The sequence below is a fragment of the Squalius cephalus genome (genome assembly GCF_949319135.1).
Source record: "Squalius cephalus genome assembly, chromosome: 19".
NCBI lineage: Eukaryota > Metazoa > Chordata > Actinopteri > Cypriniformes > Leuciscidae > Squalius > Squalius cephalus.
This window is the reverse complement of record NC_137140.1, coordinates 19,646,268-19,665,316: the sequence shown is the minus strand read 5'-3', so window position 1 is coordinate 19,665,316 and position 19,049 is coordinate 19,646,268. Positions and strand designations below refer to the sequence as shown.

The 19,049-nt window shown below is 38.7% G+C and overlaps 1 protein-coding gene across 3 annotated transcripts in view; it reads left to right on the top strand.

Annotated features, from left to right (window-relative positions):
• snx29 (sorting nexin 29) overlaps positions 1 to 19,049 on the top strand; it is a 124,948-nt gene that overhangs the window by 29,887 nt on the left and 76,012 nt on the right. For all 3 annotated transcript variants that reach the window (XM_079850491.1, XM_079850489.1, XM_079850490.1), the window contains exon 14: positions 3,031 to 3,116. In XM_079850491.1, the coding sequence (XP_079706617.1) occupies positions 3,031 to 3,116 (86 nt within the window). The remainder of the gene's footprint in view (positions 1 to 3,030; positions 3,117 to 19,049) is intronic.

Below are 19,049 nucleotides of genomic sequence, written 5' to 3'. Positions count from 1 at the left end.
TGAAAGTGATTCCAACGATATCATTTGACTGTGTCATTATCGTTATGGTTGCGGTGTGGACTCTGCTGTTCTTTTAAATTTAGAACTCTTTTTAGAACTTTATATTTATAGTTATATCGTTCTTGGTGTAAACAGGCCTAAACAGTGTCGAAAGCTGCAGATAGATCTAGCAGAATGAGAAGGGATGATTTGGAATACGCTTTCGCAATCCATAGAGCTTCAGTGACCGACAGCAAGGCAGCCTCAGTTGAATGGGCGCTTTTAAATCCTGATTGAAGTTAAAAGGTTTAATTTAAACCAACAGAAACCACTGACTGTTAAGAATAGTGACGTTTTTGTGAAATTGATCAATTATTTAGACATGCATATGACTTTTTAGACTTGTGGATGTTATATTAAAGTGAATGACATTGTGTCTGTGTAAGGTGGTACTCATTAAGTAGACCACTATGTGACCCATAAGCCCTTCAGAGGGACACCTGCAGTCCCCCTCTTGTGCTGGATGTTAGTCTTCTAATATGAATACAATGGCATGTGTGCATACCGTGGCTCGCTCTGCAGGGGCAATGGAAAAGATCAATGTGGCACACCTGACTTGCTGAGTCCTCCCTATAGAGAAGCTGTCACTTATTAACTTTAATTAAATCGCCACCGAATCGTGCGCAGCTCGCCGGTGCGAAAAACGACGAGTCTCCTCCTTTGAGAGCCTGCCAGACGCCTTTGGATCTCCTTCATTCTCTCCGCCTATTGAAGGGTATAAAATGGGCAGTGATAAGCGAGCTACAAAAGGCATCCTGGAGGAATAGGAAGGGATGTTTTTCACAGTAACACAACCTGGATTGATTCTGATTGATTTTCCCAAACCACCAATAACAAGCCTTGTAAGCAAGTGCACATGCGCATGCACACACATCTTGTTCCCTAGAACAGCCTTGTTAAACTTTGTGTAAAGCAGTTCCTGGAATTGAATTCAGTGCTTGCTGTGGGAGTCTCTCAGTGGGCTTCGAACTGCACATATATCCTGAATGCCAGGAAATGTATTGGATTATGTTAATAGATCCTTTAATGCATTATTTTCCTGTATTTTTTATGGAAGATGCAAGCTGTTATTTCAAATAGTGTTGTAGTTCTATTTTAATTAGGGCGTGAATCAATTAAAATGTAAAAAAAAGATTTAGCCATTAATCATGTTAGGTAATTAATCACAACTAACATTTAAAAATATTTACACCTCTTTAATCAACAAAAAGGAAGTATGTTTTGAATACTGTTCATTTAACAGTATCTTTTGGATGTCCTACCTGCCTGTCAACATATGTATTTCCATACCTCCGCGCAGACATCACTTATCATCAGCGTGTTCCATGAGTCTATGCAGAGTTGAAGACAGATAGTCATAGAGCGCCACAAACAAACAGAGGAGAACTTTTAATGTTTTTATTTTTATATTTTTATTTAGCTTTTCGTAAACAGGGAAACATTAATAACAATCACAATATGTTCTGCAATAAGTGTCAGAAACAAAACCTCCCCCCTGCCCTCATTCGTAGTCCTACACATTGTACTCCAAGAAACTAAATGAGTATGTGACAGACTGCGTAAATATATGAATATATAAACATGAGGAAAAATAAAATACACAAAAATGAATGAATAAAATTACCTTGATGATGCATAGTAATATATACATACGTATACATATCATACATGTATATACACCTATATTTAAAGAAACTATATATACATAATTATGCATCTATGTGCATTATACATTTACACACCCCATATACCCATTCAAACACATTTATACTCATACACCTGCATGGCCACACGTACTTGCATACTCATACCATATGTTCATACCCGTCAATGAAAAATGAGTTAGCTAAGTGGGTAAAAAGAATATATGAATGGGAGAAAATTGCAAATGACACAACTTTTATCTCTAAGGATAATTATTGTTCCAAGTAAATTTAACACTAACAAGAACTAAAAAAAAAACAAAAAACAAAAGGCGGTAACCAACTTTATTAACCTGATTGTCGGAAGCACTACAGTTCCTTGTTAAGATAACAGGCAGTATCTAAGACTAGTCGAAGCACACAGAGCGCACACCTTTCCTTGACCACTAAGTCCTTAAGTTATGAATCAAAATTAACGATTTTATTGGGTTCCACATTTTTACAAATGTCTTGGGTCTATTTGCTAATTTATATCTCAGCTCTTCGAGGGGAAACACATTACTTAGGTCTCTGAGCCAACTCTCAAATATGGGCACCGACTCAGATTTCCACTTCTGTAAAATTGCTTTTTTTGCTTAGATCATGCATAATGAAATTGCCTGTGATAAATATTTATTTCCTATACTTGAAGTATCCCCAAAAATGCCCACTTTTGGCTCAGGTACAGCAGAGAACTTTTACAGTTCCTCTTGAACCAAAACAATGAGCTTAGGCTGCGTTCACACCATTTTGAAACAGTAATTTACGAGATGGCAACCTGTGACTTTCTGCCCGGAGCTGTTCAAGTCTTCAGACTTGTTCATTCGTTTCTCTGGCAACTTTATCAACGGCGAAATGAATCTGTAGCAGTCAGGTGGTACAAGAAGGAGCTCTGTAAGTTGTTTACGTTCATTATTGTAATGTTATGTGGTTTGAGCCACGAGGTAATTTAATGCCGTCTCTCATTTCGTGATGCTTTGCAGATTCTGCTGTGCGCGTTCATGTGTTTTGAAGGAGGCGTGGCTTTAGAGACGCTCTGATATTATGCTTTCAAAGCTAGCTCGCTATTGCTAGCCTCTCTGAAATTGCATTCCCTACCTTTAAGAATTAAACATATTTTAATTGATAGTATGTTTAGCTTTGCCTTTTCTTTAGTCTGAAATATCTCCACATGATTTTTCCCTCTGAGAGCCTGCTAATTGTGTTTCACTTCATGTTAATTTAAAAGTTTGTTTTTTTGTCTAACAAATCAGCTTCTATGTGCAATTTGTTAATCTCTCGTATTATGTTTTTATTTTCATTTTTACAGAGAGAATGAGGTTCTGAAGGTTCAGCTGAAGAAGTATGTTGGAGCTGTCCAAATGCTGAAAAGGGAAGGCAGCCAAGGCAATGACGGTAAGTCAATGTTCTCATACTATAGCATGTTTTAAAAAATTTTTACCACCTCCTAAGATTCTGTAACATGCAGCCATTTTTGATTAATTGGTAATTATTTTTTAAAGGCTTTTTAAAACTTTAAAACTTGTTGCCAGATAAAATCACCTTATCAAAGTCAAACACATCAACGTAAAATATTTTGTTGAGAAAAGGACTGTTAATTATATTTTATGTTAAAAAACGTCGTTATCTGTGCAGTGATGTGTTGGATCTGCAGACATTCTAAGCTCCTGAAGGGTTTATAAGGAGCCCAAAAACATGTCTAATTAAAAAAAAAAAAAAAAAAACTTTTATTGAAATATTGCATTGTAGCTGTTCCTTCGTTACTGCAGACTATTAAGCATGTGTGTGATGAATGACATATCCCTCAGTGGGATGCTGTCATATGTTTGAACAGCCTGTGTCTATAATTTCACAGTTTTTCTGCGATATGGTGGGAATTTCAATTATCTCTACATCATTCCATCAACAGATTGCATCAGATGAACATTGTAAGATATTTCCATGCAGTAAGCTCTTATATGCAAAATAAAAGTATGCCTTACAGGAGGTGAAATGAGAAGAGTTTATCAAAATTCCTGTGTGGGTTGTTTGCGTCTCAGCCCTCCGATAAATCCAGCTAACTGGGTGATGTACACCCAGCAACTATTGGTTGTGAACCTTTAAGATTGCGCTTTGCATCTTTTTAATGGATTTGACAAACACGCTCCTCTTCACTGATCAGCAGTCGCAGCTCTCCCAGCTCGCATTGCGTCGCGCTATTACAGTATCAGTCAGATCTGTGTGTGGAAGAGTGGTCCTACAGGGGATTGAGCCTCAGAGAAACCCCAAACGAATGCCAAATAAAGAGTTTTATACGGCTGGATCATGCTGTGTATGCCGGGTCTATTATGGCTCCTTGTTGGATGCACCAGGCAGCACTATTGATGCAAATTTCCCCATTTGCTTTCTCCCTGGCTTTCTCTCCCTCTCTCCATTGTTGCAAGAAATAAAAACTAGAAAAATGGAGGCCACCACATGTGAGTCTAATGCTCCATTTGAAAACCAAGTGAGCTCCCTATGGAGGCAGAATTTTAAAGCATCAAAGATATGCTCCCAACTTGAAGGTTAGGCATAGTAATTGTACTGCCTCCTTTAATCAAATTTGACTCAGTTTTAGCCACATTTTACGGCGGACATTTTATGTATCCTTCACAGGGAATGTACTCCCAGAATGCATTGTGACACATGCTCAAGTAAAAAGATAAATCCAAAATGGCAGACAAGAAATGCCAGTATAAATAAACTTTTTTTATTTATTTACGAGTATCAATTTAAAATAGTTCAATGTAAATGAATGTGATATTTTGTGACAATTAAATGTAATTAAATTTAAATAAAACAATTAGTTTTGTTTTGTTGTTTATTTTTTGTTTTGTTTTAATTGTGCTATCGTAGCTTAGCATCATGTTAACCTCAAACTCTATTTAAATCATCTGTGAGTCAAGTCTTTAATGTGTAACATTGTTTGTAGGCACGCACGTATGAGGTTCCGTGACGGATGCTGCCTATGTAGGCTGTAGACAGCGAGGCAGCTCACTAGGTTGTAGAACAGGGCTTAAATGATTCAACCCTCCATGTCTTCTGGGCTAATGATGTGTCCGTACTGTACTCTGACTTTGATGTTGAACAGCAACTGAAAAGGATGGTTGGGACACATCAAATTGATATACAAGCGTGCAATACGAGCCTTTTTCATGTCCTGTCAGACTGTGCACACACGATATGAGCTCTTTTGAAAGTTTTGCTTTAATGATAGTGTGCTCCCGATGTGATCTTTCGTGAACCCACGCTTCTGAGATCGTGATATGTTTAAAAAGAATTCCTTGTGTCTCCCCAAAGTTGAACTGCTATTACGGTTTTGCTAGTGTTGGATTAAAGCATGCAATTAGATAAACGCCTCGCTCCACCAAAATGTGAAATTGAAGAATCTTTTTCATTCCCATATCAAATATCCTTTTATTAAGCATTGGAAGTGAACAGGAAATCATGCAAATGAGGGAGGTTAAGAGTCTTGTCACTTGCAGAGGCTGCAAAGAGAGCAAAAGCAGCTGGGGTTTTTTCTCTCCTTTTTTCAGAAATATGGGTCAAAGGGAGAGTCATCAGTTCTGGGATAACCCGAGTTGAGAGAACACTACATTTGTCTCAGAGACGATGAATGGTAGTTATGCAGCTTGTTACAATAGATAAATCTGTATCTGTGTAGTGTGAACTGAGAACTTTGAAGTGGAGTGCTTTGACAACAACCAACTAGTCGATTGGCAAGGTCGACTAGTTTATCTAGATTATTTACCTTTTTTTTTTCTAGATTATTCAGATGCTTTTTTTAGCAGTGTTGTTCTAACAGTGTGCTGTTTTTTTAGCCGACAGTTTGCGCATTCTCAGAAAAGTTAAAAAACTGCTTCATACTTTTCTATTCAGTTAGTCTAGCTTTTTTGAACATAACATCCCATATGAAAGACTTTTGCCCTTGGTATGTGTGGTTGGTCCACCCTTACGTTTTTAAAGAAATAAATGTTTTCATTTTAGCAAGGACGATGACTAAATATGACAGGAATGACATTTATGATGTGTTTTGAACTTTGTTCATCAAAGATTCTTGACAAAATGTATCACAGTTTCCACAAAAATATTAAGCAGCGCAATTGTTTATTTTTTCGATAATAATATATGCTGATTTGATTCTCAGAACATTTCATAAGAATGATTTCTGAGGTATCATGTGACACTGAGGTGAGGACTGGAGTAATGGCTGCTGAAAATTCAGCTTTGCCATCACAAAAGTAAATTATACTTCAAAATATATTCTAATAGAAAAATTATTTTAAATTGTAATAGTTCATAGGATTACTGTTTTTACTGTATTTTTTATCAAATAAATGGTGAGGCAGCCTTGGTGAGCATATGAGACTTCCAACTTTCACTTGAAGTTAATCTTAAAAAACACTAATTTATTAACACTGTTAAATGCAGTCTTAAAATGAATATCCATTTTTCATACTGTACATAGTAATGTTGTGAAACAAATGATTTTAGTGTTTAGGGATTTATTTTTTGATTTTATTTAATCAAAAATAAAATTTCATCGCATGTATTATACACTCAAACTATTTGGATGTATCCCATATTCACTATGGTACAAGATTTTGTCATTCAAATTGTGTTGGATTCATTGCATCATCAGCCCTCCTTAACTTATAATGCATTAATTTGTTTGAGCCTCTGACAGGCTAAATGAATCTTAGTTCAGGAAATGGATCAGGGTGCTATTTAAAAATGAATAAACGTGCCGCGCTTTCGCCTCTCTCCGATGACAGCCACAGTTAATGAGTCAATGAAGGCCATTCTTCACTAGTGCAGCCAGAAAAGCGTTAATAATTTCATGTTTCGAATTCATTACACGGCGGATTGTATTTACTCGTCCCTGTTGGGCTCTGGAAGCGAAGCCGTTTTGTTGTTCGCGCCTCCGCTTTGGTGGAAAGGTGTAGATGAGTGTGCAGCCGTGTGTGGGTTATTGTGTTTACTTGGACTAATGCGGATCCCCGTCGTGCGTGAGAGAGCTTGGTCTTTATTAATCAGAGGTGGTGCGTTCACAGCAGAGTGGAGATGAGCGGGTCGCGTAGGTGGGGCCAGGTGGTCTTCGGCAAGGGGGATGACGTACCTGATCACCTGTTAATGAACGGTGTTAATGAACATTTTAATCATCGCCTGCAGGTTAAACAGGGACCTCATAACTCTTGGCTCAAGCCGTGTCCATTATTGCACCGGCGTTGTGCCTTAAAATAGAGAGGCCGAGCAGGTGTACGCCAGATACCTCAGTGGGAGCACCTGGACAGCGATGGCTTCTATTGCCTGTGGTTATTTTTCATTTACTGTCAAGCCATCCTCTGACACTCCATAGATGCTCCCCTCTGGCGACAGAGCGGGTGTTCTGGCTCTTGGTTATGGTGGACCTCAAGATCTCCTCTGACAGTCAGAGTGTGACGGCGACACTAATTTGTGATTCTGGTCCTGCCGCGCTACCCGAGAGAGAGATACAGCCAGGCGAGTAAAAGGGCAGAGGGTGGAAAACATTTGCCCATCATTACTCAGGCCGTTATCTCAGTGAGACTCGATCTTGAATAAAAAGCACAATGCAGGATAAGTGAATAAAGACATCAAAAACTCTTTTGTTTGCCATTTCTGTTGGATATGAGAAATATCAAATGGCAAACTAAACAAAAGCAGAACGAAACCGCGCTACTCGTTTGAGCTGTGCTGTGCAGTGCAGACCATTATTAGACCATTGTTAGACCATTATTAGACAACACAGGATGAGCTCAGAACAGGTTACTCGATCACGCGACACCGTCACTACAAGAGAGATCTAGAGAGAAAAATTCAAATTCAGCGCAGAATTCTCTGTTAAAAACCATATATATCAGATACAGTGCTGATGTGGAAACAGAAACATTGTGCCATGAACAAACAAATTATAGAAGTCTTTTCAGTCCACAAATCACCAACATTCACCATGGTTCCATATACCATGGATGCAGTAACCATGGTATTGTGGTAGAATATTCAAACAAACTTTTGAGAGTGAAATTCATGCACTTTTCAAGGGCTTTCAACAAGTGCTTCACACTACTTTTTCCAGCACTTCAAAGCTCTAAATATTAGGGGTGTGAACCTACACTGGTCTCACGGTTCGGTTCGATTACGATTATCATGTCATCGATTCAGTGACAGAAACAGTGTCATTCCAGTTCAAGTTTCAAGGGAGTAAAGCTTGTTTATGCCATTAAGAAAAGGAAAATCTGTCAAATAAATGTTGTTTTAAAGAAATGTTCATTTAAAAGCAGCGCTCATTAATCAGTGTATTATGTTACCGTTAAAGATGCGCGCATCAACCGTCGCCGAGTCTGCTGTTGAAGGTGACGATCATCCATTTATAATCACGCGTAATTATTGTAATTTGAATAATTGTAATTTGACCATCGGGTGCTGATACTTAAGTCAGAGAAAGTTATTGGGGCAGGTGGATGATTTGTTTTTGGCTGCAGATTCGGGTGATGTTGGAGCTCATCTGCTTACTCTAAAGCAGTCAGACTCTGCCAGGCGTTAACAGCTTGGGGTGAAAACGGCTAACGTGGTTTATTAAGTTAGTGGTATTACCTCCTGCATATTCTATTTGTGCGTGACATGAGCGCACACAGCGCGTGTCTTCTGCAGGTCGTGCTTACCAGGTTGTTCATAAAAGCCAAAATGTGCCCAGATGTAGGCTTTTAAAGTAGTTGGAGCATTTTTCATTTTCTCGCACTCGCGTCTCACCTCCCTCTGCCACTGTATGCTACCGCGACAAAGCACGGATGCGACTAATGACGTCAGAAAAGCGTCAGTATTATAATCGGTTATTGTCTATTACTGAACCAATACTAAATCGCCCTCGTCTGCATCGCGATGCATCGTAGAAACGATTAATTTCGATACCCCTACTAAATATGATAAAATTTGAATGTTACATTTATGTGATGACCAAAAACATTATTTGTTCATCCTTCAAAGATTGTCCCCATTTGAAAAACTAAAAGTTTCAAGATGGCAAACAAACACTTTTGTGTAAAGCTAAAAAAGACTTGAAATAACCAGTAGATGGCGGCGGAGGAGTACTTATTAGCTATTAGCCAGAAATCGCTTATTAGCCAGTGAAATTTACAAAATATTGGTAATATACTGTTTCAAATATTTTTCTTCTTTGCATTGTTTGTGTGGGTTGGAGTCTTGCCCCCGGCATGTTCTCACCCCATCTCTCTATACCATCTAGTACGAACAAGCCCTTAAACTTGCAGTGCTTATGCCTTGGCTGTTTTCTCCCTGTAACATCATTGACTTTGTGTTCGTCTTGCACAATGACAGCTATACAGTGAGGGTGAAGTAAAGGGCAACATATTGTAAGCAGCACAACGGAACCAATTCAACAGTTGCTTTCTGGTGAGTAGCAGCTGCTTATCTGACATTATTCAGATGAAGCTGGACTTCAGAGGCCTATACCATGCTGAGGCCCTGCAGGAATGCTCTGCGCGCGAGCAGACCTGCGCTCATCAGAGAAGCAGCTTGGCGCTTCTGCTCTTATCAAAGCGGGGCCGGACGTTCTGCCTGTCCCCAGGCCCTGCTTTTAAAAAAGCACGAGGAGATGAAGAGTAAAATAAAGCACTGCTTGTACCTGGCCTATGCTAATGTGCCTCTCAGCGTGGTGACTTAAGCTCTTCAACATGCATGATGGTTATCGTGGTTAATCGAACCGTTTCTTGTTAACCTAGCAGCCAGACTGAAGAGGTGATGGCTGCCGGCAAGTTTTTGCACTTGAGAAGCGTTTGGGAGCCAGAACTTTTGTGTTTGTTGTCTTCTTCTGCGTAACTAATTGTAAATTAAGAAGCTTGACAGTTTTGTTGCATTATAGCCATGTCAAACTGCAGACAAAATTAAAAAAGTGATTTTTGTGCCACCATAGTTTTAATTTTAAGTTAAAGTCAATGTGAATTGCTGTTCGCAATCTAGTTTTCAGAGAAAAACTAGATATCAGTAAAAGAAAAAGTGGGTTTATTTGATCTATCAGGAATTGCCAGGAACGGAGGAGGAGTTTCAAAGGAAGAAGAAATGATTACATTTTGAATAAAGATTATGAAGACTTTCTTTGGAATAACATTTACTGATGAATTGTGTACAATAATGCCACAACAGAAAGTACATGGGGTCAAATTTTATTACATGCAGATCTTCCTGGGTCAGCATATCCTGAGTTTTTTTTTTTTTTCATTTTTTGTTTGATCAGTTCCACCATTTGCTTATTATTGATTGGGAACACAATAAGATTCAATTCATTACCATTTGTTAATGCATTATGTATCATGGACTAAACAAAACTTTTTACAGCATTTATCGATCTAGGTTAATGTTTATATTTATAAACATACTCTTCTTTGTTAATTCGGTTCATAATACATTAATGTTAATTTATACTACTTGAAATGTTAAAAATGCATTATTGTATTAAATTAAGATGAACCTAGATTAATACTTAAAAAGAATTGTTATTCATTGCAAGTTTGTGATACCTATTGCATCTATGTTAACACATTTAACCTTATTGTAATTGTAAGTGTTATCAATTACTTAAACAATTTTGCACTTTTATTTTAGTGTAATATTTTGTACGCTATACTTATAATTTATGCAAATTAATAAATGTTTGAAACCATTTTTTTATTGTAACAATTGGTAGCATATTTTTTGGTAACAATTGTTAACATTACCTGGAACAAGAAATTCACATTTAATTGTAAGCAAAAGTCCAGACTTTTGACAGCTCCAAGGCTTTCGTGAAAACTACAGATTATACTTTCGCATTTTTGTATCCCCACCCACAGACAGTCGGATCAGCAGAGGGTTATTAACAGAACAGTTATTGTATCCCACTTTGTCTATTCTTTAAACAGCATTATGATAAAAATGGAATACTATTGCTTTATTACCTGTATGCAATGGCATTTTCCTTCGGGAGGCATAAAACAGTGTTTGTAGTCATCCAGTTTGAAATGTTGACTCCAAAAACAAGGTTTTTCAGTTTGCCCGTCGCAGTGTTCTCTCCATATTTACAATTCTTTGCTGCCTTTAGCCTCTGCCTACAACGCACTGGATCTTTCACTGGAAACCAAAAGTAACTTACTGCCACTAAACGTTTATTCTTTAAATTCTTGCACTTGGGAGCAATACATGTCCACACCATTATAACTAAGTTTGCGAAGTAGTATTTCCTGCTAAAGCAAGGCAGTACTTGACTCTTGTCAAGCGGGTCCATAGCAAACTGGTGGGAGTGGCCTTGGATGGCAACATGCCCAGTGCGTTATGGGTGTTGAATTTTCTAACCTATTTGGCAAAAGGGAAGACAACAGCCTTTGCTCTGTTTTCTCTAGTCAGGCAGCACTGATTAAAAAAACACTCCATTCTACTGCATAGGCAGCCAAGTTTTATTGTAAGGCCATTTTGCAAGCGGTGAATAGAATGATTCCTCTTTGGCCTTGTCCATAACATGAAGTATTACTCTTACCCTCATATTTTAGGCTGCATAATGGTGTCTGTGCATTAATTATGCAAACAGACATTTTGACATGGTTTTTCATGCACATTTTGATGCAGCTAACCCCATGACCTGTAAGCATTTGAGGATTTTAGTGCTTGCTTTCTGCTGACAACTGGAAATCTTTTATGCAGAGTACCACAATAGAAGGTAAAATGTATTCCTCCCTTCTTTCATGCAGCAAACTGTTTGAGCTGATTTACATTATTCCTTGCATCTCTGAGTTCATCAATGTGACATCTGATATAAATTTAGCCAAAACCAGGAACTATTGGACCATCTGTTTGCTCCAGCTGAGCTCGTCTCATAAACGTCTCAAACAGCAGCTGCCATCACAGAGAAAAGGAATTGTTCCAGCATCATTAGACCTACAGGCTTTTCAAATATGACTGTATTATTTCTGGTTTGTTCTATTCTCCTTGTGCTAATTTTTGAACTATAATGAGTTTTCAAGGGAAAATATTCATGGGCTGCCAAATCAGATGAACATGTAGGACAGCTTGTGTATTGAAATGCTTGAGGTCAGTTTGGTTCAGACTTATCGCGTTGTTCCGAGGAGAATTTAAGATGACTAATCACACCGAGCTCATGTTAGACAGGTTTATCAGAAATACGTGCCATATGACTGTGAGGGTACAGCCATCTAAAGTTTGCATCACAATGCTCAATCTTATTAACACTTTGCCACTGGTGAGTTAATATCTAATGGCAGTTTAATCTGAACAGTAATTAGGTGCCTGGCTGATTAAATCGGATATGCATGTTGAAGCTTATTTGTGTATTTGCATGAATGCCAGGGGAGGAGATTGCCTCAATTTCCTGCAAGAGAATGTCCTTCCTCAGCCTTGAACAGCTTCTTAGTAAAGTCTGATGTCCTTTATCATTACAGCAGTTCACTGTGCAGGTTCTTGCATTTGAATATGAATTTAGAGAAGATTTTTGGAAATTCAATATTTATTCATTTATTATTTATATTTTAATGCAAAAAATGATTTTGGAGCATGATAGACACTCCAATGGTTACTCTTAGGCATTCACCGATGTATTGGCCAATTATCGGTATCTGATAAAAGCAATTATTTTTTCTATTGGCCTTCGGCCAATTGTTTAAAAATAGCTGATGATCAGGGCTGATTATATCCTGTCAATCAAAGGGGACGGGAAAACGTTTCAGACTGCAACTTATACTGTGGAAAAGAAAATGTCTCTTGTGTTAAATTTAGGGCTTTCTAAGTTAATGCAACAATAACACCCTAACATTTTAAAAAATAGTGACGTTAAACAGGCTATTGCCAGGTCTGCGTTTTTTCCATGCTCCAAACATTATTTGTAGTGCACCTCCCATCAATTCTGATAAGAAACAAAGTCTCAGCTTTCAGATTCTGTTCATTTTATCACATAATTGAAACAATAAATGTGACGGGACAGATCGTTTTAGCACATCAGTTCAGTCAGTGCGAGTCATCACTTCCTTTTTGAATACAAGTGATAACATGAAAAACATGCATGAACATCAGAAGATATGTGGAAAGATACAGTACAACTTACGGAAATGTATCATGAAGACAAGTGTTTATATGCAACTGAGTTTACATTTCAGTTTTTTTCTTTAAGAAAATCAGATATCTGTATTGGGATCGTCAGATATCATTTTGAGTAAACTGCTATCGGAATCTATGAAGAAATGTAGTATCGGTGCATCTCGAGTTACTCTCGTATGACTCTTTTATACAGCATACAGTTTTAAGTAAATAATGAAAGAATTTTCATTTTCGGGTGAACTATCCCTTTAATTATTTTTTATTGTAGAGATTAATCTGCAGTCACATCAAAAATATTGTGCACATGACATATGAAGTCGGCTCGTATTTTCTACAGCCATACGTTTTCTCTTGATGATATTTCTGGATTCTGGCCTCAGGATATGGAGATTTATCACATAAAGATGCTCTGAGAAAGAGCAGCTATGCATTTACTGCTCATCCTAGTGTGGATGGATTGTAATCTGCCCACAGGGAGAGAGTGATTCTCAGTGAAATTGCACAGAATAACCTCTTTCACAGGGGTTTCTTTGTGGTAACCTTGCGGTCCTTTATTCGTAATGATTTTAAGATGGAAACTCACTCTGCCATCTGCTGTCAGGAAATGTTTTTAATGGATAGTGGAAGGTGTTCTCTGACTCATGCCTTCATTATTTTTCAACAATAGGAAAATAATTCGCTGACAAGACAAGGGAATTTTTGTTTGACATGTTTTGTTTTTATTAGTTACATTAATATTCTAACTAAGGCTGGGTGAAAATAATAACTACATGACACCTTTGATTGAACATGATTATGAAATTTAAATTGCAAGTTGCTTGGAAATTAGACGTGGGGTGGATGCTTGTGCGGCGAGTATTTGAGACCAGATTAGGTTAGTGAAGGTGTCATTTTTAATATGCTGGTATGTTCAGGTTCAGGTTCAGGTAAGATGAGAACGCCCACAGCATCGTATTTGATGGCTGTTGGAAAGGAGAAATACTTGTAAATTCCTTGATTGGTTGGTCACTGTGAATTACACGCTGACTGTCATTTGCTCCAGGGTAGACACCAGTCTTTCAGTAATTACAGCACTTCCTTTAATGGGGTATGATCACTATGTTTATGAGATTGCTCACTAAACAGGGGAGAGTAGGGAATTTATTTAAAAAGTACTTTGGTACTATCATCAAGGGAAAAGGAGGATAGAGATAAAACCTGTCTGATAAAAATTATTAGCATTTATAATGCAAGAAAAAAAAGTGGTCCAGGGACACGACATGCCATATTGAGCCATTAGGGAATATGTTAATGTTTTATATTTCAAATAAATAATACAAACATAAATGAGTTATTTAATAATGCGCATTATTATATGGACCGGGTGAACAAGCACATTATTATTCAACATAGAGTATTAACCGTCAGTGCTGCAGGGAAAGATCAAATGTTGCTGCTGCTTTCTTGAAGTTCCCCAAACTTTAAGGCTGAAGGAGCTTCTTCAGTGTATATATAACTTTTTTGGGGGGGGGGATCCTTGATCGTTTTCTTGGAACGGCGGGTTTCTTTTTGTCAGAGCTCCCTCGGATTCTTTGAAGAAATGTTGGCCCCACTTCAAAATGTAATAGTACTTCCTGCATTTGGAGGCAAAGCCTACTGTTAGTTTAGCCACAACTACTGGCACATTTTACCCAGCAAGATATCATTCTGGAGAGAAAGGTTTCATTTAATAATGCATGTTTTTTTTGTTTTTTTTTGTCAAAATTCATGTATTATGCATTTTATTATCCATTTGAAATAATTTATACTACCCTGTTCAGGGTCATTTTTGTTTTAAAGAAGTTAACACACTTATTCGGCAAGGAAGCATTGAATAGATCAAAAGTCACAGTAGGGGTGGGCGATATGGCCAAATTCTTATTTCATAATAAAATTTTGTTTCACAATAACAATACATATCACGATATAGTTATTTTGTGTTATTTTATCTAATTTCTGGTATTAAAAATAAGAAAAAATAAGCAAATTACAAACAATAGGGCAAGTACAATATAACAAAAATTTGGATTAAACAAATTTCCATACAAATATTAAGCGGAACAACAACATTGATACATCGATCATAATTAGAAATGTTTCTTGAGCACCAAAGCAACATATTAGAATGATTCTGAAAACTGAAGTCATGTGACTGAAGACTGGAGTAATGATGCTGAAAATTCCAGCTTAAGGAATACATTCCATAAAATATATTCAAATAGAAACTGTTAGATTACTGTTTTTACTGTATTTTTAATCAAATAAATGCAGGCTTGGTGATCATAAGATGCTTGAAACTTTTAAACACTTATGTATGTATGTATTTATTGAATTGTTTTATTATTATTATTTAGGTTAATGGGCTGACACAGCTTACCCCACTCATTTTGATAAACTGCACTGATTGGTTTAATCAGAGCAGTGATCGTTTAGCACACGTTGTAAATTCCTCAAAAAGGCTTCTAATGTGCACAGCTGAATTGGACGCGTGTGAGTTGTGATTAGTTTGTATCTCATAACCAGTAGCCAGCCGCCTCTGAATCCTCTGGGGACTGAAGGTGTAGTTGTCCTCTGCTCATCGGATATTACTGTTGGTCAGAGGTGGTGCACCGATGGCCTCTCCAGCAGGATTCATTTCAGCTCCCTCCAGAGGAACGTACTCTCTGTCCCTGCTGATGAATGTTGGGAGTGTGAGGAGACTATCGTACCCGGTGTCAGGCAGCTAGCTCTCATAATAGAGCGTGATAGCATCAGACTAGCACTGGGCCGCTCTGCACTCTTTCCCAAACCTCAAAATAGGAAATGTCTAAATTACACTTGCTAATAGCATGCAGAGACGGCGATTCTTCTTTTTTGCCCTCCCGCCGCTTGGTTTTTAATTTTCTCTCTATCAGGAACAGAGCACATCTCATTTGATATGAAATAAAAGGCTTTCTCTTATCAGCTATTTGAAAAGAAGAGTTGTAGGGGGCAGGAGAGGACTTTTGCAGGCGGCCACGCTTCAGACACCCAGCCTCCTGTCTTTTTATAAACAGTGGGATATCAGCGTTTAATGTACACCCCCTCGCATTTAACTTGCTATCACTGAATGATTAAAGGGTGGCCATTAATATACTAATCAAATGAGTAAGCTTCAGTTATTGTGTAATGCAGCAGTTCTCAATTTTGTTTTTACTTAAAGGCCCCCCATTTTCCAATCAATATACACCGTTCCCCCATACTGGGATATTTCCTTTACTGATCCTTTACTGATATTTCCTCTGCTGTAATTTGGAAAACGTTTATCAAAAAGAACTGGGCATTCTGATGTTTTAAGTTAATAATATATGAATAATATTGTATGAACATATTTTAGCATTATATGATTCATTTGGTGATTCCAAAATGTTCAAGATTCCAGATTCAGAATATTCCAGATTCTCTATATATTCTTCATTAAAAAAAGTCGTTATTGAGAGGAAAAAAGAAATTAATTGCCATTTACATCTTTTTTTTTATTTTTTATTTCAACGTGGTTTTCCGCTTCGTGGCTGAGTTGCTGCTGTTCCTAAACGCTTTCTCTTTCCAATGATATCACTTACAGTTGACCGTGGAATATCTAGCAGGGATGCAATTTCTGGCTTATTTCAAAGATGGCATCCTATCACAGTACCACACTTGAATTCACTGAGCTCTTCAGAGCAACCTATTTTTTTCGCAGATGTTTGTAAATGCAGACTGCATCACTAGGTGCTTGATTTTATGTACCTGTGGCAATGGGATTGAAACACCTGAATTCAATAATTAAGATGTGTGTCCCAATACTTGTCCATATAGTAGATACAGTGCCTTGCAAAAGTATTTGTACCCCTTTTTTCCACATTTTGTTATGTTGGTTCCTTATGTTAAAGGGGACATATCATGCTAAATGCACTTTTTTAGCCCTTAAATGCATTTTGTTGTATATTTGGAGTGTTTAGAAGTACAGAAAAGATGAAATTATTCTCTTCAGGTGCTTCGTTGATATCTTTATATTCTGTTTTGGCCTTATTTTTCAACCTGTTCCGATTTTTCTGTTATCTATGACGTTTTGTGAACTATCACGTCACAGTATTTGCAGCGGAACTGCCAAATAAGGACATTAACTTCCGGCCCAACACTTCGAGCGATCCGCCATTATTATTTCTCGCTGCAATTTTGTAGTCCAAGCTAAAGGATGCAGAAGTTACGAGAGGGTAAGTTAAAATGATCGGTTGTTGGATGTAGTAACCCACACGCTTCATTACACCGTCTAATGTAGATGAACTGCCGCGCTTGTGACAGGGCGCATGTTTAACTGAAAGAACGAGCAGAGAGAGAGAGAGACCCGGTCGCGCGCGCTCGCACTCTCTCTCGGAGCCCGGCGAAAGTGTAAACAAGACATCACCGTCTCCAAACTAGACGCTGTCTTGCTCTCTCTCCCTCGCACATATTAATCAAAATAAATCGACACGGTGGTAAAAGGTCGGAAGACCAAAGTTTCATGTGTAAATACAGTAACACACCATTGCGATACATCCATATGAAGACGTTGTTCTGCAGGTTCGTCGTCTTCATTTTCATTTCGCTCCGGCTCCAACTCTGGCTCGAACATCTAAGGCTGGCTGGACAAGTCTTCCGTTGTTGACATTTTGTTAATAACGTGTGAATAAAAAGTTTCTGTGCCGCTAGATAATCCTATCTCTGCTATCAGACTACAAAAATGGCCGAACGGGGTGGAGTTGAACCTCTGCAACCTGGAGAGGGGGCGGGGTATGAAGTGTCTCAATTGTATTTAAAGAGACCGCACCAAAACGAGTTGCTCTCAGAAGCACCTCAGAAAAGGGGTAAAAAAGGGGCCCATGGAGCTATAATAATGAGGAATTCAGACCCAAGCATTGCAGTTCCGCTTTATATAGACCACAAATGTATGATTTATATGTAAAAAGGAACAATTTAAAAGCATGATATGTCTCCTTTTAAACTACTTTAAAATACTCTTTTCACATCAGTCTACACTCTTCTTCTTTCTTCTTCTTATGCCTGCTACCCCTCCCTGGGGCATAGGCCGCCGACAAGAGCTCTCCAGGCATCCCTGTCTTGGGCTTTTCTCTCCAGCTGGCTCCAGGTGTATCCAAGTTCTTTGGTATCAGCTGCCAGATCTCGTCGCCACGTATTTCTTGGCCTTCCTCTTTTCCTTTTGCCTTAGGGATTCCAGGTGAGCGCTTGCCTGGTGATGTTGGAAGGCTGGCTTGCGGAGCGTGTGGCCAATCCATCTCCAGCGTTGTTTCAGGATCTCATCTTCTGCAGAAAGCTTATTGGTTCTCTGCCAAAGGTCCTGGTTGCTGATGGTGTTTGGCCAGCGGATCTGGAGGATTCTTCGCAGACAGAAGTTGACGAAGGTCTGAGCTTTCTTCATCCTCGCCACTGTTTTCCTCCATGTCTCTGCACCATAGAGAAGGACCGCCTTGACATTGGTATTGAACAGCCTGACCTTTGTCCTTAGGCCCATTTTCTTCGAGCTCCAGATGTTCCTCAGCTGTAGGAAGGCTGCTCTTGCTTTACATATTCGTGCCTTGACGTCAGCGTCTGTTCCACCCTGCTTGTCGATGACACTGCCCAGGTAGTTGAAGGCCTCCACTTCTTCTAACGCCTCTCCGTCCAACTGGACTGGGTCATTGTTGGTGTTATTCACCTTGAGGATCTTTGTCTTCTGTTTGTTGATGTTCAGACCTAGTTGAGCGGAGGTGGCAGCTGTGCTGTTTGTCTTTTCCTGCATCTGCTGTCGAGTGTGGGATAGCAAGGCCAAGTCATCCGCAAAGTCCAGGTCGTCGAGTTGTGTGAAGGGTGTCTACTGGATTCCTGTTCTTGTACGTGCCGTTGTAGTCTTCATTATCCAATCGATGGCTAGCAAGAAGAGAAAGGGCGAGAGCAGGCATCCCTGACGAACCCTGGTTCTCACTTCGAAGGTCTCCGTAAGCTTCCCTTCCATGGACCACTCTGCTGGTCATACCGTCGTACGAGTTTCGGATGATGTTGACGATCTTGGCTGGCACACCATAATGCCGGAGAAGGTTCCAAAGGGCACTCCTATCCAGGCTGTCGAAAGCCTTCTCGTAGTCTACGAAGGTAATGTACATGTTCAGTCTACACTCCATACACCATAATGATAAAGCA